The following is a 26,681-nucleotide window of genomic DNA, read 5'->3' as shown; positions in this document are numbered from 1 at the left end:
TTCCCTTCGTACTTCTGTGCATTAAAATTCATCTATCGTGTTACCAGTCTGCATCTTCCTGAAGTTTAGAGACGAGGGGCTGCTGATGTTGTAATCTGGAGCAAAATACAAATTGCTGGAAGAACTCGGCAGGTCAGGCATCATTTGTGGAAGCAGAGTGATGCTCTAACAGCCCCAGATCTGCACTGAAATATCTTCCTGAGTTATGCAACATGCATATTAATTCTTCCCCAGTCCCCAACACAAATGAATAACAATATAAATGGTAAAACTGCCAACTTTTTTTCAAATAATTGTCAACAAGTTTGGGAGTTACCTACAAATGTGAAAGTCCTAAAGTTGCTGGGCATTCTTGGCGAGTGATTTTATAATTTTGAAATTAAAAGGTTAATTCTGGTTACATTACTTAATTTACATGTTTTTGCTGGTTTTTATGTTTGTATTCTTAATAGATTTTCATTCTAATTCTGAAAATCAAAGACATTGAATGCTTTTCAATGTTTTTAACAAGTTTGACAGCATGTTTATTTGATTTCTAGCAGCAGAATATTTTGCCTTTGCTACAGAGGAATCGGCTCCATAAAAGGGAATAACTGAGCAGGGGGTAGCTGACTGTCCTTTTTCAACTATCTCGCACCCTACTTTGAGTCTTTTATGAGACATTGTGCATCCTGGTATAGAGCCTCGATAATTAGTGTTGGGTAAGGATCAGCAAAGTATATTAATGCTTGTCATGTTCGTCAGTGGCAAGCATAGTTGACTTTTGGCCTCTTTAAGCGATCCATGCTTGATGTCTGGTGCATACGATTTGTCGTTTAGCACCTATCAAATTGAGATTGAACCTTTGATTATATGCAGATTACAATTTGTTGTCTTTTTTACATGAGTGCTCTAGCACTCATTTACCTTGGAAGTTTTAATCAATTTTCCCCTTTCACGAATACAATTAATCTTTTATGGAACTGGTTCCTCTGGAGCAAAGGGAAAATATTCTGCTGCTAGAAATCAAATTAAAAGAAAGAAAATGCTAGAAAATTATAGGAGTCAGGCAGGAGAATGATAGAAAAATGAGCTTGTGTGTCTTTATTCCATTAGTACCCTCTTTCACCATATATTATCTCCATTATGTAATATCTCTGGCTTCCACCCTCTCACCAGGTTTCCATTTAGGCTCTCTCCTCTACTTCCCCCACCCCACTTTCTCTGCATCTGAAAACATATATTTTAATATTTTCTAAGTTATTATGAAAGGTCATTAGAATTAAATGTGAATTCTGTTTCTCTCTTCGTGGGTGTTGCCTGCCTTGCTGAGTATTTGCACCATTTTCTGATTTTCTGTGTACCGTGTGTTGACATATGATATTGTGTGTGCACAGTGATTGAAATGGATAATTTTTCAAAATATGAAAAATGTTAGATATATCTTTGAAAACATTTTCTTCATACAGTCATGTGTAGAAAGTAAGTAATACTTTTGACACCCACCAACCTCTAATCTAAATCTTATTGTGCTTCTTTCACACTTTTTAATTTGAGAATTTGAATTTGAGTAGCCCATGAGGTATGTCAGAGGTTAGCTATTCTGTTCTCTTACTTGTCCTGCTAATATGATTTGTTTATGGCCTTACCACATTTCAACTTGTTTGGAAATTTTCCTCCTTCAATGAGCTTTCAGTTGCAAGTAGATGCCTTTTGGCCATTTACCACACGATTGACACATGGTCTTATGAATGTGATTTGATTCTTATAGCCAGTCATCAAATATTGTTGTAAATGGATCATAACATTTGAACATAACGTTTAAGGATGTTATTTTAAAGGTGTACTCATTTGAACATGATGTTGAATAAGATTTACTTATCTGTTTCATTCCTCCGAAGGACCCTGAAAATGATGCAGATGAACCAAATTTGTCGCAAAGAGAACTGTAAATTTACGCTATGTAATAGATTGAAAATATTCCCTATACAGTGCCCTCCATAATGTTTGGGACAAAGACCCATCATTTATTTATTTGCCTCGGTACTCCACAATTTGAGATTTGTAATAGAAAAAAATCACATGTGGTTAAAGTGCACATTGTCAGATTTTATTAAAGGCCATTTTTATATGTTTTGGTTTCACCATGTAGAAATTACAGCTGTGTTTATACATAGTCCCCCCATTTCAGGGCACCACAATGTTTGGGACACATTTAAATGACATGTAAATGAAAGTAGTCATGTTTAGTATTTTGTTGCATATCCTTTGCATGCAATGACTGCTTGAAGTCTGCGATTCATGGACATCACCAGTTGCTGGGTTCTTCTCTGGTGATGCTCTACCAGGCCTGTATTGCAGCCATCTTTAGGTTGTGCTTGTTTTGGAGGCAAGTCCCCTTCAGTTTTCTCTTCAGTATATAAAAGGCATGCTCAATTGGGTGCAAATCGTGTGACTTAGCCACTCAAGAATTGTCAATTTTTTAGCTTTGAAAAACTCTTTTGTTGCTTTAGCAGTATGGTAAGCAGTAAGTTTAGCAGGGATCATTGTCTTGCTGTAGAATGAACTGCTGGCCAATGAGTTTTGAGGCATTTGTTTGAACTTAAGCACATGTCCACTTCAGAATTCATTATGCTACTGCCATCAGCTGTTGTATCATCAATGAAGATAAGTACCTTCAGCAGACATACATGTCCAGGCCATAACACCCCCACCACCGTGTTTTACAGATGATGTGGTATGGTTTGGATCTTGAGCAGTTCCTTCTCTCCTCCATACTTTGCTCTTGCCATCACTCTGATATAAGTTAATCTTCGTCTCATCTGTCCACAAGACCTTTTTCCAGAATTGCGGTTGCTCTTTTAAGTACTTCTTGGCAAACTGTAACCTGGCCATCCTATTTTTGCAGCTTACCAGTGGTTTGCATCTTGCAGTGTAGTCTCTGTATTTCTGTTCATGGTGTCGTCTGCGGACAGTTGGCATTGACAAATCCACACCTGACTCCTGAAGAGTGTTTCTGATCTGTCGGACCGGTGTTTGGAGATTTTTTTTTATTATAGAGAGAATTCTTCTGTCATCAGCTGTGGAGGACTTCCTTGGCCTGCCAGTCCCTTTGCGATTAGTGAGCTCACCAGTGCTCCCTTTCTTCTTAATGATGTTCCAAACAGTTGATTTTGGTAAGCCTAAGGTTTGGGTGATGTCTCTAACAGTTTTATTCTTGTTTCTCAGTCTTATAACGGCTTCTTTGACTTTCATTGGCACAACTTTGGTCCTCCTGTTGGTAACCAGCAATAAAAGTTTCCAAAGTTGATGGAAAGACTGGAGGAAAGACTCTCTTATACCTGCATTAAGGAGGCAATTAAACACACCTGAGCAATTAAAAACACCTGTGAAGCCATGTGTCCCAAACATTATGGTGCCCAGAAATGGGGGGATGATGAATAATCACAGTTGTAATTTCGACATGGTGAAACCAAAATGTATAAAAACACCCTTTAATAAAATCTGGCAATGTGCACTTTAACCACATGTGATTTCTTTCTGTAACAAATCTCAAAATGTGGAGTACAGAGGCAAATAAATAAATAAATTATGGGTCTTTGTCCCAAACATTATGGAGGGCACTGTAAGTGTGCAAGTTGAAATGGGCAATGTTATGCATGTAATTTGCTTAACACTCATTGGTTTATCATATCATATCATATCATCATATATATACAGCCGGAAACAGGCCTTTTTCGGCCCACCAAGTCCGTGCCGCCCAGCGATCCCCGTACATTAACACTATCCTACACCCACTAGGGACAATTTTTACATTTACCCGCCAATTAACCTACATACCTGTACGTCTTTGGAGTGTGGGAGGAAACCGAAGATCTCGGAGAAAACTCACGCAGGTCACGGGGAGAACGTACAAACTCCTTACAGTGCAGCACCCGTAGTCAGGATCGAACCTGAGTCTCCGGCGCTGCATTCGCTGTAAAGCAGCAACTCTACCGCTGCGCTACCGTGCCGCGATATTTTTGGATCTAATAAATGTCTGCGTTTCTGGGAATTGAAATTAAAAGGGGTCATTCTGGAATTGTATATAAAGAATTACATTACTGATAACTTTGCTTGATCTTGCATAAACCCCAACCCGAATTGCTGTTGTCCTGCTGAGTTACTCCAGCACTGTGCGTCTTTTTTTTGTAAACCAGCAACTGCAGTTCCTTGTATCAGCAGTAAATCACTTTTTTTCTTCCCCATCCCAGCTACAAGTTGAACCAAACTATTGATCATTTGGGTAAATTCTCCATTGGCTGCCTACTCGGCCAAGTGAAGAAGCTGTCACGCTTGTATACGAGCATATCTACGTGCTTCTTTGTCCCATAACAATAATATTGTCCTTGCTGGCAGATGTTGGATCCTGTCACTTCCAAAATTCTTTGCTGTGATTCAGTTTAATTTTATTTTAAACATTGTAGCACTGCGATATTTTTGGATCTAATAAATGTCTGCATTTCTGTGTTTTCTCCATTGAATAAAAGGGGCGTTGTTGGCTTTGCTGCTGAGGTTGGCTACGCTTTCAATAATTGATGTGACTCTTCGGGAGCCAGGCTGTCAACATGTACTCTTCCCCAGAGCTCAATGTAAAATATTGCTGCCATAAGCAAACCGTAACACTGTAAACATGAAAACATGGCAGATGCTGATAAAAATCGAAGGTAGACACAAAATGCTGGAGTAACTCAGCGGGTCAGGCAGCATCTCTGGAGAGTAGGAATGGGTGACGTTTCGGGTCGAGACGGGGCATTATGATATTTTGTAAACTTCAATAAACTGAGTATATCATGTAAGGGAAATTCTAATCATACATTGACTGGATATTCTATTAAAACCCTGCTTATTCAAAGAGGAAACCAGATGGGAGTTACAAATTGCAAATATTCCATGTTTAAATATTTGAATGGGAACAAAAGTGATACCTGACGAGTGTTTACTAAAAGTGAAAGTAATCTAATGTATTAATGTTCAAAATGTTTGGTAATATCAAATCTTTATTTGGTAAAGAAAATCAATGAAGAAATTGCAGATGCTAGAAATATGAAATGAGAACAGAAAGTGTTGAAAGCATTCAGCAGATCAGTCAGTAATGGTGGGGAGCATTATTTTGAATGTGTCTTTTGTTTCAGGTTTTCAAAACTCTTTCCAGAAAATATTGAAGTAATTAAATTAACTATAAGGTGAAATAGCTTTTAGAATAATTAAAATATGCAGACCAACAGTTCTGGACCTACTCTCTATCACTCTCTAATGTAGGTTGCATTTAGGTCACTGATGACACTAAGGGTCTCGACCCAAAACGTCACCCATTCCTTCTCTCCCGAAATGCTGCCTGACCTGCTGAGTTACTCCAGCATTTTGTGAATAAATACCTACTGAATAATGTGACGTTTTCCCTACTATTTGCCTGTTCTAGTTAAAGTTCTAGATCTTATTAAAAGGTTTGTTTGAAGGTTCTCGAGTTGCTTTCTTTTCTTTTTCTGGGACCTTGACTTGGAGTTGTTTTTTTTTAAAATCACATACTTTTGGTGGGGTTGATCTTATTAGAAAAAATAATAGTATTTATTGAACCCCACATCCTGGGATTCTGAATTCTATAATTGAATAAAATGTTCGTGATTTTTGTGAACACCCAATTTAAAACTGCTAACCAGTGATTTTTTGTCAGTAAAATTAAAAACTCACTTTTTTTGCTTGTAGGAGTTAGGAGTGGGTGTTTATTGATAGGATGGATCCCTTTCCTGTGCTATGAATCCTGCATTGGTGCCAGCATTAACAACTTGGGCAGGCAGGGTTAAACATCCACCACAGCTTCTGCTATATTTGCCCTAATGTCCTCCAGTGATGCCAATGATACCAATAAACCATTTCCATTTAAAGTAAAAAACACAAAGTGCTGCAGTAATTCAGCGGTTCAGATAGTATCTGTGGAAGGAATGGACAGTCGATGTTTCAGTTCAGGAGACTTCGTCATAGTCTGAAGATGGTATGGTTGCACAGCTGTTAACACTGCTGCCACAGGTGCATAGGTAAACTCTGGAGGGACTTGAAGAGAATGTGAAGAGAATACAAAAATTGAGATTCATGCAAACACTAGTGTAAATGTGTGTTTAATGGTCAGTGCTTGTGAGCTAAAGGGCCTATTTCTATATTCTGAGGAGATTTATGAGAGGATGTGCTGGCCCAAGAGAGGGGCCAGAGGAGGTTTACAAGAATGATCCCAGGAATGAGTAGGTTAACATATGATGAGCATTTGACGGCACTGGGCCTGTATTTCCTGTAGTTTAGGAAAATGAGAGGGGACCTCATTGAAATATACCGAATAGTGAAAGGCTTGGATAGAGTGGATGTGGAGAGGATATTTCCACTAGTGGGAGAGTCTAGGACTAGAGGTCATAGCTTCAGAATTAAAGAACGTTCCTTTAGGAAGGAGATGAGGAGGAATTTCCTTAATAGGAGATAGACACAAAATGCTGGAGTAATTCAGTGGGATAGGCAGCACCTCTGGAGAGAAGGAATGGGTGACGTTTTGGGTCAAGACTTCTTCAGAATAGGAATTTCTTTCATCAGACTGTGGTGAGTCTGTGGAATTCTTTGCCACAGAAGGCTGTGGAGGCCAAGTCAATGGATATTTTTAAGGCAGCGATAGATAGATTCCTGATTAGTACAGGTGTCGGGGGTGATGGGGAGAAGGCAGGAGAATGGGGTTAGGAGGGTCATGATTGAATGGCGGAATAGACTTCATGGGCCGAATGCTTAATTCTGCTCCTATCACTTATGGTCTTATGACAGTGCTAGAGACCTGGGTTCATTCATGACCTTGTGTGCTGTCCATGTGGAGTTTTAATGTGATCTCTGTAACCATGTGGGTTTCCTCTGGTTAACACGGTACGGTACGGTTAGTCGGGCGGCACGGTAGCGCAGCGGTAGAGTTGCTGCTTTACAGCGAATGCAGCGCCGGAGACTCAGGTTCGATCCTGACTACGGGTGCTGCACTGTAAGGAGTTTGTACGTTCTCCCCGTGACCTGCGTGGGTTTTCTCCGAGATCTTCGGTTTCCTCCCACACTCCAAAGACGTACAGGTATGTTGGTTAATTGGCTGGGTAAATGTAAAAAATCGTCCCTAGTGGGTGTAGGATAGTGTTAATGTGCGGGGATCGCTGGGCGGCACGGACTTGGTGGGCCGAAAAGGCCTGTTTCCGGCTGTATATATATGATATGATATGATATGAACACATGCAGATTGGTCGGTTAATTTGCACTGTGATTGGAGTCTAATGCATAGGTGAGTGGTAAACTCTGGAGGGAGCTGAAGAGAATGTGAGGAGAATGAAAAAAATGAGATTCATGTAAGATTAGAGTAAATGGCTGTTTAATGGTTAGTGCTTGTGGGCTAAAGGGCTTATTTTTACATTCTGGGGAGATTTATGAGGCTATTTCCAGGCCTGGAAATTGTTGTTATTTGGAGTGATTTTCTAGGCTGGAGTTGCTTTCTTTGCAATAAGGGACATTGAAGGGATGTGTATTAGAGGAGCCATAACGTGCAGGCATTTTGATTTGGAGCAGGCAATTGTAAATGACACAATGCCCATTTTTGACTGACATAAACACAATGAATATAGAAACGTCCTTCTGTGCTGTAAGTTTCTATAAATCTATAATTCTGTTCCAAGGTTGTGAGGACAGCCTGGTGAGGAAGGAATGAGTAGAGTTCTCTGGAATTTGAAAAAGTGATGTGTGAGCTCATTGAAGTGTGTAAAATTCTTGACACAATAGATGCTGAGAGTTTATTATTTTTGATTGTAATCTTTAATTTTCTGTCTCTGTTCACTGTGCGTATCTGCAAGGAAGTTATTATATTTTTGGGGGTTATGTGAATATGGAGAGGGACTTGGCAACTGTTTTGTCAAACTCGTGCTCTGTACTCCAAGGCCAACAGGTCTCCTGGTTACAAAACATTTTAACTGCTGTTCCCGTTCCCATATTGACCTTTCTGTTCTGAGCCTCCATTGCCAGATTGAGGCCAAATGCAAACTGGAGGAATAGCACCTTGTTTTCTACTTGGGTAGCTTACAATCGAATGGTATGAACATTGAATTCTCCAATTTTGGGTAACTCCCAAATTACCGTACCCGAACTCACACCTATTTCTCCCCCCCCCCCCCCCCCCCCTTCAATTTACATTCTTCCAAGCTTCACAATTTGCAATTCTTCAATCATTTTTTCTAACACCATCTGTCTTTTCATCTCTGGCATTTGGACAATCATCTGCCCATCAAAAATCAAATCCCTATTTCCTGCCCACTTTGTCATACCCCTCCTCTCTTCCACCTGCCCCCTCCCCCCCCCCCCCCCCCATCAGTGTGATGAATGCTTCCGACCCAAAAACACCACCTATCTACATTTTCCAGAAATGTTGCTTGACCCGCTGAGTTACTCCAGCACTTTGTGTCTGCAGTTCCTTGTTTTTGCATTTCTAATTATGGAGAGGGAGATGGATCATTGGATCCTCAGTCATCATATTGAAAGGTAGTATAAGAAAATAACTGCAGATGCTGGTACGTATGTCTGAGGAAGGGTCTCGACCCGAAACGTCACCCATTCCTTCTCTCCCGAGATGCTGCCTGACCTGCTGAGTTACTCCAGCATTTTGTGAATAAAAAAATATTGAAAGGTAGAACAGATGCAAGAGGGATGGTGGCACACTCTTATTTTTTTAGTTTAGTTTAGAGATACACGGCGGAAACGGACTCTTTGGCCCAACGAGTCCGCACCGACCAGCGATTTCTGCACATTAACATGATCCTACGAGGGACAATTTCCATTTTTTACCAAGCCAATTAACCCACAAACCTGTACGTCTTTGGAGTGTGGGAGGAAACCTAAGATCTCGAAGTAAACCCACGTAGGTCACAGGGAGAACATACAAAATGTTAATATGCCAGGGCAGAAGATGATTAAATTAATAAAATAATCTATTTGAATCTAAATCCTGGAACTCCACATCAAAAGGCACATGGGAGTAACCACATCAGCAGGATAGCAGCATTTCAAGAGGGTAATTTGCCACCAACATCTCGATGTTCAGGGTGAAATAAATGCTGACCCTGCCAACAACATCCAGATCCTGTAAAATGAATAAAAAACTTAGGATTCCAGTTTGTGGGCATTTTAGCCTCTCTTATTGGACTTATTTCTACCACATCTATCACATCGAATGCTTTAAAAAAAAAATTGTGAAGTGTATTTGAGCTATATTCCAGTTTTACACATTCCACTGGATTTGCATTACTTGCACCTGGTATTAAATAAAACTGATATCGTAATTGTACTTAAGTTTACTCCCTTATGTATTTTAACATTGGTTGTTAAAGCCTACACACCTTTAGTTCTGGTGTCCAATGCACCGAAGAGTAAAAGAGAAAACCATTTTATTCTCCCCGCATATGCATCAACTTGCCCTCTCCGTTTCATTCCCAATCCTTTCACTAATCTACACACTTGGACCAATTTTAAATGGCCAATTAACCTACCAACCCGCACATTTTTGGGATGTGGAAGGAAATTGGCGACCCTTTCCATCGCAGAGATTTGCAAGCATTAGAGCCAAGGATTGAAACCAGGTTGCTCGAGCTGTTTGGCAGCGGTAGCTCTACCACCTGTGCCACTGTGCTACCTTTGTAGATGAAAGCAATGGCAATTCATAATACAAGTGTGCACAATTAACTTGTTGGAAGTAGATGATCAATGAAATGAGTTTCTTAGAACAGAGATTTGTTTCAAGCTTCACATCAATAAATTGGCCGGTTTCACTGCCTCATCTTTTTTATTTAATCTCCTGCTGTTGTAGCGGTGGGAATGTGTACTGAAAAACTACTACTACTACTACTGCTGCTGCTGGCCACAAAACTGCTCAATAGACCTAATTTCCCAGGTACAATTTAATCAAAGCCTTATTATGTGCCATTGACTTTAACAAATGACGACTTTTAAACTAGTTTTGTAGCTGTGTATTATAGACTGTGTAATATGTACTATGTGTAATAACAAAGGGGGGAGGTGGGGGGAGAACAATGGACAATACGGACAATGTAGACCCGGTGTGGGGGAACTGTAGGGGGGGACGGGGGGGGACGACAGAAGGAGGAGCCGGCGGGTTTTGTAACTTTGTCAGCGTCTTTGGTGGCTGCTATTTGTATACATTGTGCATGCAAGCAAAGAATCTCACTGTGCCTACCCAGTCACATGTGACAATAAACTATTTCTATTCCTACTCCAGGAAATACAGCAATGGAAATTATAGAACTTGAAAGTAACATCGCCCATTCAGTTATTGTCACCTGTCCTCAGGCTGGGAATTTGGATATTGGAAGATAAAAAGTCTATTAGCTTAGATAGTGTATTATAAACCATTGTATAAACAGCACTTCTTCAGGATTGAATTGTAACATTATAGATCGGATGAATTAAAGAGATGAAATAATATATTTTTTCAATCTTATCTACATCTAATAACTGATATATAATTAACACAGAGGCTGCAGATGCTGGTTTATAAACATTAACATGGATTGCTTCTGAGATGATGTATTGTTGACTAATTATGAAGTGGCAGTAAATAAAATTCTAGAGAAGTTGCCAGCACTAGCTAAAATCAAACACAGTCCTTTTAAAAATGAAGTTATAAAATGTAGGTCAGTTTAAAATCTATGTTACTCTTTTCATTTGGTCCATCTCAAGCAACCTTAATTTTTAAGTAAATTCTTTTCGCTTCTGTATGCCTATTTAACTTCCCCTTGAAGGTATATATGCTGTTCACCTCAATCAATTCCAACATTTTTTTTTTAGTTTTAGAGATACAGCGCAGAAACAGGCACTTCGGCCCACCTACCAGCGATCCTCGCACATTAGCACTATCCTACACCCACTAGGGACAATCTTTACATTTTCCAAGCCAATTAACCTACAAACGGTACGTCTTTGGAGTGTGGGAGGAAACCGAAGATCTCGGAGAAAACCCATGCAGGTCACGGGGAGAACGTACAAATTACGTACAAGCAGCACCAATAGTCGGGATCGAGCCTGGGTCTCCGGTGCTGCATTCACTGTAAGGCAGCAACTCTACTGTTGCGCCACCGTGACTGTCCGCATTATATCATTCTTGGATAAAGTTCCTTCTGAATCTGTATTTGATTTTTTTTTGTGTCTGTCTTATCAATTGATAGAAGAGAAAAAAAAATCAATGCTTATGCCCTCCAAATTTTACATAGTAATCACATTCCCAGAAATCCTTTATCATTAAATCTGAAAAACTATTGATAATTTGAAAGACGACACTGATTCAATTGCATAACATTCATTATTCTGGAGAGTAAGAAATTCTGAAGCTCCCTACATTTTTCTTTTCAAGAGAAAAGGAACCCACACTGATTCCCCTTTCCAGATATATAGCTCTCAGTGCTGGTATTATTTTTGTAAACCATCAGTCTATTTTTGAAAACTTCCACACTGCAAGTCAAAGTGAATAATTTAAAGTTGAAACTATATTTAAAAAGGGCACTGATTATTTTTCTTTTGGAACTGTCATGAGGAGATACAGTAGATGCACAAGGCAAGTATTTATTCATAGCACATTGAGCCTGCAGTCTCTTGCTCTATATAAAAAATCATTAGATAGAGTCATAGATTGATACATAGAAACATAGAAACATAGAAAATAGGTGCAGGAGTAGGCCATTCGGCCCTTCGAGCCTGCACCGCCATTCAATATGATCATGGCTGATTATCCAGCTCAGTAACCTGTACCTGCCTGCTCTCCATACCCCCTGATCCCTTTAGCCACAAGGGCCACATCTAACTCCCTCTTAAATATAGCCAATGAACTGGCCTCAACTACCTTCTGTGGCAGAGAATTCCACAGACTCACCACTCTCTGTGTGAAAAAATGTTCACACAGTGTGAAGAAATGTTCACCATGGTCTTCTGGAAATACAGTGTGGAAATAGGCCCTTCGGCCCAACTTGCCCATACCAGCCAACAATGTCCCAGCTACCCTAGTCCCAATTGCCTGCGCTTGGTCCATAACCCTCCAAACCTGTCCTATCCATGTACCTGTCCAACTGTTTCTTAAATGATGGGATAGTCCCAGCCTCAACTACCTCCTGTGGCAGCTTGTTCCATACACCCACCACTCGGATTCCTATTAAATCTTTTCCCCTTCACCTTGAACCAATGTCCTCTGGTCCTCGATTCCCCTACTCTGGGTAAAAGACTCTGTAAATTTACCCGATCTATTCCTCTCATGATTTTGTATACCTCTATAAGATCTCCCCTCATTCTCCTAAGCTCCATGGAATAGAGACCAGCTTACTCAACCTCTCCCTATAGCTCACACCCTCTAGTCCTGGCAAAATGGATGTTGTTCAAAGGGAAATAATGTGCAGGTCCTTGGTGAAATGGGGTGGAAACAGACCCAAATGCTTCTCAAACGAGCACCAAGATTTCATTTAACTAGTCATGCAAAGCATGCTCTCCTGTCACGCTGCACTCAAGGTGGCTGCAGCTTGGATGAAATGGGCCTCCACTTCCTTGTGGAATATGTGTTTTGCCAGAAAGGCCTAGGTAGGGATGCAATATATTTTGTCCCAAGCAGCTGTGACTTTGGACTCCACACATTTTTCCCAGGGCATGTGCTGAGAAAAACTTTGGACTATTGCTGGAAGAGCATCAGCTCGATGAAGGAAACACCATGGTCTTCTGGAAATTTGTTGGTTTGTTAGTGCAAGGATCTAGCCGCAAAATGTTGCAACCGGTACATTCTAAGGAGCTAAGTGGCACAATGAACTTAATTTCACTGTAGTCATTGCAAAGGCTCAGTGGGATAAGACCAGAGTCCACGGTCCTGCTTCTGCAGCCTACTTAGAAGCTGGGCCCTGTGTAGCAGCCTACTTAGAAGCTTCACTGATGTAAATGTTTGCAGATGAAACATTAGCGACATTGATGTATTGAATTGCGTGATAGAATGAATGAAGATAATGACATGTCTTGATAGCATTGCTGTATATTTTATGTGTAAATTATTTCTGGAAATAACTTATTACAAGTTAACCTCTTAGACATTTAACTTGTGGAATGTTTTGGGGATGTGCCCATGTCATGTTGATGATTTGTAATGTTGCAAGTCAATGTCAGCATGTGCTTGATATCGTGAATATAACTTTTATATTAATAAAGTATGTTTCAGGGGAAAAAAAAGTTACATGGAAAAGACCAGAGAGGCAGAATTAATTGGCTATTTCAAAGCATGAGTGCTAAATAGTGTCCAGCTGCTGTCTAATTCAATAATTTTATAACTGTATTGTTATAACTATGTTTAGGGCGGCACGGTAGCGCAGCGGTAGAGTTGCTGCTTTACAGCGAATGCAGCGCCGGAGACTCAGGTTCGATCCTGACTACGGGTGCTGCACTGTAAGGAGTTTGTACGTTCTCCCCGTGACCTGCGTGGGTTTTCTCCGAGATCTTCGGTTTCCTCCCACACTCCAAAGACGTACAGGTATGTAGGTTAATTGGCTGGGTAAATGTAAAAATTGTCCCTAGTGGGTGTAGGATAGTGTTAATGTACGGGGATCGTTGGGCGGCACGGACTTGGTGGGCCGAAAAGGCCTGTTTCCAGCTGTATATATATGATATGATGATGATAATTATAAAATTGTGGAAGTAGGAATATTTTTTGTGATTTAATGTACTGTGACAAAGATCTTGCTTTAAATTCTTTCAGCTGCGCTTATGAAATTTGATGACTAATATCCATCCACTAGTTATTTTAATATCCTCTCATCTGTGAAAGTACCCTTTGAATTGATTTTACACAACTTTCTAGCAGTGATTGTGATTGAATATGCCCAACTATGTCCATCCGTTCAATCCAGCATTACTTCAGATGTTGGTTAGTTTTTGTAGTCATGGGGAGAAGCAGGTTATTGAATGGACTTAAGGGGTTCCTCTCTTCTTTCCCAGGGACTGGCTTGAACTGATATTTCTCTGATAGTCCTCTCTCAGTACTGAGCCTGCAGATTCTTCCTGCAAATTCTCTGCCACTTATGTACACTGCTGGTATGGATGAGCTTTTGGGAGGCGGGTGGGGTGGATTTGCAGGTTCGGGTTGCAAACTGTTCTCAGGAATGAAACTATGCTGTAACCTGGGGAGGATCTGTAATTGTGCTTATGTACATGGCTCTATTTAACAACTGGGCTTGGGCTGGACAGCCCAGGTCCATAATTATAAACAGGTATTGTAAAGCTGTTAAATCAATCTTGAATAGCAACTCTGGCAGTTTATCCACCTTGGCCCTGAATCATCCTACTTTTGCCTCTGCTTAGCAGAAACTTGTGTCACAACACAGGGAAGCCAGAATCTATATTTCATAAGTGATAATGGAGAAGTACATTTATATTTCTGTATGTACATGTGCTTATCTAGCTGAGTATGACAATGAATCATGCAGAACATTGTGTAAAACATCTCCCACTTAGATTGACAACAAAGCAATTAGTTCCTAAATGTACAAGAGTGCACTTTTTGATTTTTATCTTTGCACTTCATAAACCTCTTGGGTGGCTATTAATTGGCCACGATATATTTGATGAAGAGCAGGGCTGCTGGTTCTCGTCATGTTTTGATGACATCCCATAATAAAAAGAAATGTGGTTACAAAAGTAGAAAATACTGCATATACAGAGCGTATAAGAAATAATATCGAAGGTATTTATTCACAAAATGTTGGAGTAACGCAGCAGGTCAGGCAGCATCTCGGGAGAGAAGGAGTGGGCGACGTTTCGGGTCCCTTTGCACCTCCGATTTCTGGATTCTCTCTCCATTTAGAAAATTTAAAACCTGTGCACGTCCCAATACATTTACCAGCTAACTTGGTATTTTAAAAAATCTAATCATCATTATACTATGGGAATTGTAGCAGCAAATATCCATATAAAAGATCCCACAAACATCAAAATAATAACCAACCAGATCAATTCCGCAAGCAAAGTACAATATGTGCATCTCCTGAGATGCTGTCTGACCTGCTGAGTTACTCCAGCATTTTGTGATACCTTCGATTTGTACCAACATCTGCAGTTATTTTCCTACACTACCTGTGGAACTAGCTTAGTGGTTTGCTAATGAACCAATCTTCCTACTAACAAAAGAATAGTTAATAGCTTGGTTCTATTGGTGTACACGAATATAAATCATCTACATTTCCAATTTACTTCTCCTAGATGTTAAATCAACTTTGACAGCTTGCGAGTTCCTTTGCCAGCAGTCTGGGAGACTAGATCTCCAAATAAGCAGAGAGAACTGATTATGTTTGTACTTCAGGGGTAAACTTAAATCTATGGATCTGAAACAATATATACATCACTATACACCGATCAGCCAAAACATTATGACCAGATGAGCCAAAACATTATGACCACCTGCTTAATATGCTGTTGGTCCTCCGTGTGCAGCCCCATACGCAGCAGGGTGCGATGCACTGTGTATTGTGACACATTCCTCCTGTGACCACCATTAAAATTTTCTGTGACTTGTACCACAGTAGACCTTCTGTCAGTTCGGACCAGACAGGATAGCCTTCGTTGCCCTCGTGCATCGATGAGCCTTGGGCGCCCAACACCCTGTCGCCGGTTTGTGGTTTGTCCCTCCTCGGACCACTGTCGGTAGGTACTCACCACTGCTGACTGGGAGCACCCCACAAGCCTTGCCATTTCAGAGATGCTCTGACCCAGTCGTCTGGCCATAACCATTTGGCCCTTGTCAAAGTCGCTCAGGTCTTTACTCCTGCCCATTTCTCCTGCATCCAACACATCAACTTCAAGAACTGACTGTTCACTTGTTGCCTAATATATCCCACCCCTTGACAAGTGCCATTGTAACAAGATAATCAATGTTATTCACTTCGCCTGTCAGTGGTCATAATGTTTTGGCTGATCGGTGTACATAGTGAGTCAATCAACAAACCCCAAGCAAAAGGAGGGATTGAAGTAATTGAATTTATAACCATATAAATAGTTATAGTACTAATGCAATTGAATGTCCAACAATGCAGTAGAGGTGAAAATTCTTAAGTCAACATGTTGTTATTAAAGTAGTTACATGGGCTGCAGCTGTGGTATTAAAATGCATCTTCCTGATCTTTTAAATGATAAGAGACTAAATCTGAGTAAAGTAATGACTGTGTCAGGGGAGTAGGGGAATTGAGGACCAGAGGACATAGATTCAAGGTGAAGGGGAAAAGATTTAATGGAAATCTGAGGGGTAACCTTTTTACACAAAGGGTGGAGGGTGTAAGAAACAAGCTGCCAGATGAGGTAGTTGAGGCTGGGACTATCCCAACGTTTAAGAAACAGTTAGACAGGTACATGGATAGGACAGATTTGGAGAGTTATGGACCAAGCGCAGGCAGGTTGGACTAGTGTAGCTGGGACATGTTGGTCGGTGTGAGCAGGTTGGGCTGAAGGGCCTGTTTCCACACTGTATCACTCTATTAATTGACCAGCAAATTCAGGAAATGTAGAGGTATTATAAGATGCATATCTTCAGGTGGATTTATGCCACTTTGTTTTTGCAACCAAACTCTTCTGATCACAAAGATCAAACAAACTCCACACAGGCAGCACTACTGGGTTGCTGAGTTGGGCTGAGTTGCTCGCTCTACATGCTGCACCATCTCAACTTCGGGTACTTGCAGGTGAGAATGACTCTGTAGACCTTATATTCTCAGTGGCAGGTTTGAGAAGTGATGTTGAAGAATCCTCGATGAGTCTATTCAATATATTTTGCAGATGCCGCACACCACAGTCAAAATGTGCAGTGATAGAGGGAGTGAATGCTTATGATAGTGGAAGGTGTGTCATTCAAATTGCCCGCTTCTTCCTGGATGGTGCCTTTGGGATTGCAACAAGATACCTTGTAGGGTTGCCAACTTCCTCACTCCCAAATACGGGACAACGTGACGTCACCCTTTATCCTTATTTGGGAGTGAGGAAGTTGGCAATCCTACTAATACGGGACAAGGGCGGTCCCGTACGGGACAAACTAATTTAGCCCAAAATACGGGATGTCCCGGCTAATACGGGACGGTTGGCACGGTGGCGCAGTGGTAGAGTTGCTGCCTTACAGTGAATGCAGCGCCGGTGACTCGGATTCGATCCTGACTACGGGCACCGTCTGTACAGAGTTTGTACGTTCTCCCCATGGCCTGCGTGGGTTTTCTCCAAGAACTTCGGTTTCCTCCAAGAACTTCGGTTTCCTCCCACACTCCAAAGACGTATAGGTATTTGGGGTAAATTTTGCCTACCATTATTGTTATTTGAACAAAATAATAATGTTAAAAACAGTATTTTAAAATTTCCCCTTTGACGGTTCCTTTATTATGGCAGAAGTGTAAAATCAAATTACTGATCAAAACAGGTTGGGGGTAAATTTACTTTCGTAAAATTGCCAGGGGTAAACAGGACAAAAATGGTTGGGAACTCCTGTTACTGTAAAGTTTACAGTGAGTGCTTTGAGGTTCTTTTCCCTTAAAGGTTCTTACAGGCAGATCTGTCATATTTTTTATCTGCGAGCAACAGTCAGGTTCACTGAGGACCAGGAGAAGGAAGTTTCAGTGGTGCTTTTATCTCTGTATTTATCGTTTGCTATTTTAATCTTTGGGTGCTGAAGACTATAGTCTGACAATATGATTAAGGTTGATAAAATAAACATGCTAGATGTTCAGTTTAAGCTATTTCTGCTTGGCCAGCCATTGGATTATTAAGTTTTGGAGAACTATCCAATGTAATTTATGAATCTATTTTGCTATGCGAATGATTTTCTCTTCAGGCTATGGATTCCAAATTGTGTTCTTCCACTGGAGTGTGATTACATCTATGTATCTATATATTACTAAAACGCTCTGTCTGTTTGTTTGTTTGATTCTGCCTTATCTTTGTGCCCACGTCACACGATAGCGCAACAATTTTAAGCCCACCATACTCACCATTGTCCTGGAGTCACCTTAATGCAAGTTTCATTCAAGTTGGTCTTATATTTTTAAAGTTGTAGACTTTACCTTTTAAACCTATGCTGGCCGTCTTCAGCGTTCGACGTCACAATGGGACCCGCCCGCGTGACAGGAGTGGCAGCCAATGAGGGAGGGGCCCATAATGGCTGCTGAGGGCAGGACCCGCCAGAGTGACGGGAGTGGCAGCCAATTGGGGGGGGGGGGGGGGGGGGGAGGATGCTGAGCCGACGAGTTGCACCTATCCCAGTATTCTCAACGCCTGGCCTTCCTCCCGTGGTGCAGCGTGGCGGCAGAGGGTCAAACAAGATGGCTATCGCTGCCGAGCTGCGTTTTCGACGTCACAAAGGGAGAAGGTCCGCGCGATGGAGTAGGTGTGTGGGGGTTTGCACGGAGGGTTGCCGGGCCCGCAGGAGAGATTTGCACCCAACGGGTCCACGCCCGTCTAGTAGTGGCGTTTTAGGTCTTTGGATCAGGACCCTTCGTCAGAGTTATCCCTGCACTGTCGTTTGTTTTATAAACCAGCATTTACATTTCTAGGTGTCCCCCTTTGCCAGTGTTTGACCCATATCCTGCTTTTCATGTACCTGTCCAAGTGTTTGTTAACAATGTTATTGTACCCTCCTCAACTACCTCCTCGGACAGCTCGTTCCATACACCCACCACCATCTGAGCTAGTCTGTGGACTGTCAGAGGATCTCAGTTATTTTAAAAATGATAGTGTGAAAGTCCATTTTCATATATTGATTTGTGGCTAATCTGTTGTTTTATTTTACAGCTAATTTAACAGGCCATGCAGAAAAAGTTGGGATTGAAAACTTTGAGCTATTAAAGGTCCTTGGAACTGGAGGTGAGTGAATAATTTGAATTTCATCAACTTTATACAGCAGTGATTAGAATTTTAGTAGCAGGAATTAACTTTGTTGCAGAGGGTCTTGAAATATTTTACTTGCGTTTATTCAAACAAAAACTAGTATGGGAATGCAAGAAACTCCAAACTGATCAGTGGTTTGAAGGTAAAATGCAAAATAAAATGACTGAAATTCAAACAATCCTTTATTTGTAAAGTATGAAGGGATATTTTAGATTTGAATGTGTTCTATACTGGTATTAGTATTTTAATTCTTTGTAACATATGAAGAATGATCTTGTATTGGAACGAAATTCACACAAGGAATTGGTCACTAAAATGTATGATGCATTTACAACCCATGTCCTTGTTTTTCTCTCGTCATTTTCTAGATATAGATTTGCTTCAGTTTTAACTCTTTGATCCTGTAACTTGCTGCAAGAAGTTGAATAATTTGAGGCAAGGAAGAGGGAATAAGGAGCCACCTTGTAGCACTGAAGCCATTAGTATACCCAGTACCTGGAGTTTTAGTAAGGGAAATTGAATATGTCAACAGTCTATTTGTGTGAGTGCAATTAATTGCCATTCCAGTCTTCCAGATGTCTGTGAATACAGACAATGTTAAAACATGAAGTTATTGGAATGATTTACTGCGTTGGAAGATGTGTTTTGAGTGGTGGACAGGAGTTGATTAGTTTGGAAATGTCTCGGTAAAGATGAGCAATGGTTCAGGCGCATTAGCACAAAGCACATAGAACAGTACAGCACCTGAATAGTACAATCGGCCCCACCACGGCCGTGCCAACATGATGTCAAGTTAAACTGATCTCCTCTATCTGTCCAAGGTATTTATTCACAAAATGCTGGAGTAACTCAGCAGGTCAGGCAGCATCTCGGGAGAAAAGGAATGGGGCGACGTTTCGGAACCCGAAACGTCGCCCATTCCTTCTCTCCCGAGATGCTGCCTGACCTGCTGAGTTACTCCAGCATTTTGTGAATAAATACCTTCGATTTGTCCCAGCATCTGCAGTTATTTTCTTATATCCCCTACCTGTCCGATTTATATCGGACAGCACCTGTCCATCCGACTCTTCCCTGGGACCCAAACAGTCATTCCAGATCAAGCAACAATTCATTTGCAATCCCAAATTAGTACACTGCTTTCTCTGTTCACAATGTGTTCTCATTTACAAAAACCGAAAACCAGTTAGATAACTTATTTGCACTCAGTCTGCAGTTATGATTCTGACCTTCCTATTGTATACCACTGTATTTCTCAGTCCCACTTCCGCTTAAACCGATCTAACTGCGGCCTCCTCTGCCATTGTGAAGCCCAATGTAAACTAGAAGAACCACATCTTCTGTAGTCATTTTGCAGCCTTCAGGAATGGACTGTGAATTCTCCAACCTTTGGCAGACAGCTCTCTCATTGTTTTCCTATTATCATAGCGTCCATTTCTTACTCTATTTTTTTTTTAAATGCCTCGCACTCATGCTCCTTATCACTTGATCTGTCTTAACCTATCTCTCTGTAATCTTTTGCCTTGAATTTCATTCCTTCCCCCAGCATTGCTTTGAAAACTTTTAACATGTAGAATATGGAACAGTACAGCATAGAAATAGAACCATCGGCCCACAATGTCAGTGTCGAACATGATGCTGTTAAACTATTCTGTTCTGGCTGCATTTGACACATATACCTCCATTCCCAGTATATCTACTTGTCCATTTAAAGGCTCTTAAATGCCGTTATCGTATCTGCTTCCAACACCACCCCTTGCAGCCCATTCCAAGCACCTACCACTGTTTATGTGTTTAAAAAAACAAGACTTTCCACAACACATCTCCTTTAAACTTTCCCCCTCTGACTTAAAACCCTCCACTCTTCCTCTAGATCTGAGGCAGGGGTCCTAACCAGAAACCGGTTCTCTTCCCACAGATGCTGGTTGATTGACAAAGTTATTCCAGCATTTCTGGTTTTGTTTCAGATTCCAGCAGTTTTATTTGTGTAGCAACAGTGAGCATTTAGATAAATGACATAAAAGATTCAGTTTGTACGTTTCACTCGTCAAAACAAGTGTGATTTGGTGTTGCTTTGCTACAACCTTACTGAGAGGAGATTGAGTAGCTTGTAATAAATATCCATGGCAATGGGAATCCCCCTGTGAACGTTAGTGATGTGGTGTAGCGCCTGCAGTATGATTTTTTGCATAACGAAGAATTCTTTAGGAATTTAACCTCTTTGTTAACCAGGGAGACCTGCAGTGAATAACATATGGTAGGTCTGGGGGACGTAAATAGGCAAAGCAGAATAATTATATGAAATCACAAAAGGAAAAAAGTCCCAATTTTGCCATTGCTGATTATCTTGCAGCCATTTGCAGGCCAAGTTGGAAGCTGAGGTCCTATCCCTTGACATTGAATGTTGTTGGAACAGTGTAGGAGACTGAAGACCATTATTGTGACAGTTTTATGAGGTAACCGCATTCAGTCTCTGTGCTTCCAGATGCTGCACTTTTATTCTCCATCCCACTCTAACTTTGATAGACATTTTCAGATAACCTTTTTTTGATATTTTTTTTTTAAGTTCCTTTTTTGAGTAGTTTCCTTTTGGGAATTAGAGGAATACATTTGTTGGGAGATTGCAGACAGCTGTAAGACTAATAGGGTTACATAAGGGATTTCAACTTTCCCAATATAAGCTGGGTCTGCCGTAGTACCAAGGCCTTAGATGGGGTCAAATTTGTGTTTAGGAAAAGTTTCCTTGGGCAAAGTGGGCTTATTAAGGAGAGGGCAACACTTGACATACTCTTGGGCAGGGCACGTGACTGAAGTGTCGGAGGGCAAGCCTTTTGGGACCAGTGACCATGTTCTATTCACTTTAAAATACTTATCGATGAGGACAGCGCTGGTGCACAAATGAACGTTCTAAATTGGGACATGAGCCATTTTGAAGGTATTAGACAGGAACTTGAAAAACTTAATTGTAATATGTTGATTGCGGGCAAAAGGACATCTGGTAAATGGGATGCTTTTAAACGCGTGATAGTTGGAGTTCAAGATATGCATGTCCTGGTGGAGTTAAGGCAAGGCAGGTGGGCGTAAGGAACTCTGAACGACGAGAGAAATTGAGCTATAGGCAGCGGGGATCAAATATGTCCCTGGAGGGTTATACGAAGTAAGGAACATAATTAAGAAGGAAATCAGCAGGCAAAAAGCTGTAATTAGGTAGCTCTGGCAGATAAGAATAAGCAGAATCCAAAGAGATTTTATGTATGTTAAGGGAAATAGGGTAACTAGTGAGGGAAAAGGGCCTCATAGAAACTAAAGTACTCATCTATATGTGGTGCCGAAAGAGAAGGGCGAGTTCCTCAAAGAGTGTTTCTCTCTTTACTGCGGAGGAAGACATGAAGGCAGTGGAGGCCAATTCTCTGAATGCATTCAAGAGAGAGCTAGATAGAGCTCTTAAGGATAGCGGAGTCAGGGGGTATGGGGAGAAGGCAGGAACGGGGTACTGATTGAGAATGATCAGCCATGATCACATTGAATGGCGGTGCTGGCTCGAAGGGCTGAATGGCCTACTCCTGCACCTATTGTCTATTGACTAGGCAAGTTGGGAACATTAATGGTGGTACGAAGTTGGGAGGTTATGTAATAGCTGCACAAGACGTTGGTGTGGCCGTAGTTAGAATATTGTATTTAGTTTTGGTCGCCCTGCTAAAGGAAAGATGCCGTTAAGCTAGAAAGAGTGCAGAAAAGATTTACGAGGCTGTTGCTAGGACTTGAGGGCCTGGGCTATGGGGAGAGTTTGGGCAGGGTAGGACTTTATTCCTTGGAGCACAGGAAGCAGAGGGGTAATCTTGCAGAGGTGAACATTGTCATGAGAGGAATAGATAAGGTGAATGCACAGGGCCATTTTCCCAGGGTAGGATAATCAAGAACTAGAGGGCATAGGTTTAAGGTGAGAGGGGAAAGATTTAATAGGAACCTGAGGGGTGACTTTTTCACGAAGATGGTGGTGGGTAAATGGGGAGAGTTGCCAGAGGAAGTTGTTGTGCCAAGTAGAAGAGCAACTTAAAAGACATTGGAACAGGTATGCGGATTGAAAAGGTTTAGAGGTATCTGGGCCAGGCATGGATAAATGGGACTATCTTGGATGAGTGTCTTGGTCGGCATGGACAAGTTGGGCTTGTTTCCGAGCTGTATGACATTCTGACTTGATAAATATTTCATATTAGCCAGTTTTATAACGGTAACCATTGCATTGAACTTGACATGGACCTTCACACAAGAAAAAAGTTGGCTTTCATGTTTTCATTAGCACCATCGTGCTAATAGGGATAGATTTAGTGAGGATGTAACAGCTTAAAACTCATTATCTACGAGGACATGCAGGTCACCTGCACATGCTCATTTGCTGGCTCAATCTATAATCTTCCGACGGGATATATCTCACTCTGACCTTGCTATCAAGCCAGGGAATTGACTAGTACAATGAGTATAAAGAAACATGTCAGAAACAGCACCAGGTGCACTTAAAACACATCTCTGGCAAATGCACGACAGTATTGCTTGTGTGCTAAATGCTAAAATCTGCCTGCTGTTGATGGAGCAAAGAAATCTCACAGTGAGCAGATCTGCTGAAAGCTTTGCTATATCTTGTATCAATGGCTAAATTAGAAGAGGACTGCAAGAACATACCTGTCCTCAATGAGTGCCAAAGACAAGAGGCTGAGCTAAATATTTGTAATCATCTTCAGCCCTTGCGACAAGGGTCAGGAGAGACAAGAGCCAAGATTGTTTCATTGTCATACGTACTAGCAGCAGCATTACAGGCCTGTAAACACAATACACATAGACAACTTATAAACAAAAAACAATCAAATGGCGGCTGGTACATTATGAGGTCCTAGCTATCATAGGGGCTGGTCTTTGGACAATTTCACTCATAGGACATCGAACAATTGTTTCAATATGCACCTTAAATACAATTCTACAGGTTCCTGTGACAGTTACGTGGGAGTAATTGGGAACTGCCTTGTAAATAGTCTCAAATTACTAAATCAAGCTTTGCAAAATAGAAAAAAGTAGCGGAGGGGCAAGGTTGTCGAGCTTCATCTTCTTCTTTAGGCCTTTCCAAATTTGTGCGTTGTTTACAGTTTGAGTAAAGCAAACTACTTGTCTATACAAAAATTCATTGTTACAAAGAGCTCCACATATAACATATAACATATAACAACTACAGCATGGAAACAGGCCTGTCCGGCCCTACCAGTCCACGCCGACCATTCTCCTTGACCTAGTCTCATCTACCTGCACTCAGACCATAACCCTCTAATCCCATCCTATCCATATACCTATCCAATTTACTCTTAAATAATAAAATCGAGCCAGCCTCCACCACTTCCATCGGAAGCCCATTCCATACAGCCACCACCCTCTGAGTAAAGAAGTTCCCCCTCATGTTACCCCTAAACCTTTGTCCCTCAATTCTGAAGCTATGTCCCCTTGTTGGAATCTTCCCCACTCTCAAAGGGAAAAGCCTACCCACGTCAACTCTGTCCGTCCCTCTCAAAATTTAAAAAACCTCTATCAAGTCCCCCCTCAACCTTCTACGCTCCAAAGAATAAAGACCCAACCTGTTCAACCTCTCTCTGTAGCCTAAGTGCTGAAACCCAGGCAACATTCTCGTAAATCTCCTCTGTACCCTCTCCATTTTGTCGACATCCTTCCTATAATTTGGCGACCAGAACTGCACACCATACTCCAGATTCGGCCTCACCAATGCCCTGTACAATTTTAACATTACATCCCAACTTCTATACTCGATGCTCTGATTTATAAAGGCAAGCATTCCAAACGCCTTCTTCACCACCCTATCCACATGAGATTCCACCTTCAGGGAACAATGCACAGTTATTCCAAGATCCCTCTGTTCCACTGCATTCCTCAATTGCCTACCATTTACCCTGTACGTCCTATTTTGATTTGTCCTACCAAAATGCAGCACCTCACACTTATCAGCATTAAACTCCATCTGCCATCTTTCAGCCCACCCTTCCAAAAGGCCCAAGTCTCTCTGTAGACTTTGAAAATCTACCTCACTATCAACTACTCCACCTATCTTAGTATCATCTGCATATTTACTAATCCAATTTGCCACACCATCATCCAGATCATTAATGTAAATGACAAACAACAGTGGACCCAACACAGATCCTTGGGGTACTCCACTAGACACTGGCCTCCAACCTGACATACAATTGTCAACCGTTACCCTCTGGTATCTCCCATTCAGCCATTGTTGAATCCATCTTGCAACCTCACTATTAATACCCAACGATTTAACCTTCTTAATCAACCTTCCATGTGGAACCTTGTCAAATGCCTTACTGAAGTCCATATAGACAACATCCACAGCCTTACCCTTATCAATTTCCCTGGTAACCTCTTCAAAAAATTCAAGAAGATCAGTCAAACATGACCTTCCAGGCACAAATCCATGTTGACTGTTTCTAATCAGGCCTTGATTATCCAAATAATTATATATATTGTCCCTAAGTATCTTTTCCATTAATTTTCCCACCACAGACGTCAAACTAATAGGTCTATAATTGCTAGGTTTACTTTTAGAACCTTTTTTAAACAAGGGCACAACATGCGCAATGCGCCAATCTTCCGGCACCATCCCCGTTTCTAATGACGTTTGAAATATTTCCGTCATAGCCCCTGCTATTTCTGCACTAACTTCCCTCAATGTCCTAGGGAATATCCTATCAGGACCTGGAGACTTATCCACTTTTATATTTTTCAAAAGTGTCCGTACCTCCTCTTCTTTAATCCTCCTAATTTCCATCACTACTCTACTTGTTTCGCTTACCTCACATAATTCAATATCCTTCTCCTCGGTAAATACCGAAGAAAAGAAATTGTTTAATATCTCCCCCATTTCTTCCGGCTCAGCACATAGCTGACCACTCTGACTCTCTAATGGACCAATTTTATCCCTCACTATCCTTTTGCTATTGACATATCTGTAGAACCCCTTGGGGTTTACTTTTACATTACTTGCCAAAGCAGCCTCATATCTTTTTTTCGCTTTTCTAATTTCCTTCTTAAGATTCCTTTTACATTCTTTATATTCCTCAAGAACCTCATTTACTCCCTGCCGCTTATATTTATTGTATATCTCCCTCTTTTTCCGAACCAAGTGTCCAATTTCCCTGGAAAACCACGGCTCTTTCAAATTATTATTCTTTCCTTTCCACCGAACAGGGACATAAAGACTCTGTACTCTCAAAATTTCACCTTTAAATATCCTCCATTTCTCTATTATATCCTTTTCATAAAACAAAAATTTCCATTTCACTCCTTTTAAATCCTTTCTCATCTCCTCAAAATTAGCCTTTCTCCAATCCAAAATCTCAACCCTTGGTCCAGATTTGACCTTCTCCATAATGATATTAAAACTAATGGCATTGTGATCACTAGACCCAAAGTGCTCCTCAACACATACCTCCGTCACCTGACCCATCTCATTTCCTAACAGGAGGTCCAACACTGCCCCTTCTCTGGTAGGTACCTCTACGTATTGCTGCAAAAAACTATCCTGCACACATTTTACAAACTCCAAACCATCCAGCCCTTTAACAGAATGCGATTCCCAGTCTATATACGGAAAATTGAAATCACCCACAATCACCACTCTGTGCTTACTACTAATATCTGCTATCTCCTTACATATTTGC

The 26,681-nt window shown here is 41.1% G+C and overlaps 1 protein-coding gene across 3 annotated transcripts in view; it reads left to right on the top strand.

Moving 5' to 3' along the window:
- Positions 1-26,681, top strand: part of LOC144597488 (ribosomal protein S6 kinase alpha-5) — a 167,778-nt gene that overhangs the window by 21,226 nt on the left and 119,871 nt on the right. For 2 of the 3 annotated variants that reach the window (XM_078406942.1, XM_078406944.1), the window contains exon 2: positions 18,862-18,933. In XM_078406942.1, coding sequence (XP_078263068.1) covers positions 18,862-18,933 — 72 coding nt within the window. Of the gene's footprint in view, positions 1-18,861; positions 18,934-21,372; positions 21,411-26,681 lie in introns of those variants that run through there. The other variant, XM_078406943.1, reaches the window with a different exon arrangement.

The sequence above is a fragment of the Rhinoraja longicauda genome, chromosome 10, assembly GCF_053455715.1.
Source record: "Rhinoraja longicauda isolate Sanriku21f chromosome 10, sRhiLon1.1, whole genome shotgun sequence".
Lineage (NCBI taxonomy): Eukaryota > Metazoa > Chordata > Chondrichthyes > Rajiformes > Arhynchobatidae > Rhinoraja > Rhinoraja longicauda.
This window is presented reverse-complemented; position numbering and strand designations above follow the sequence as displayed.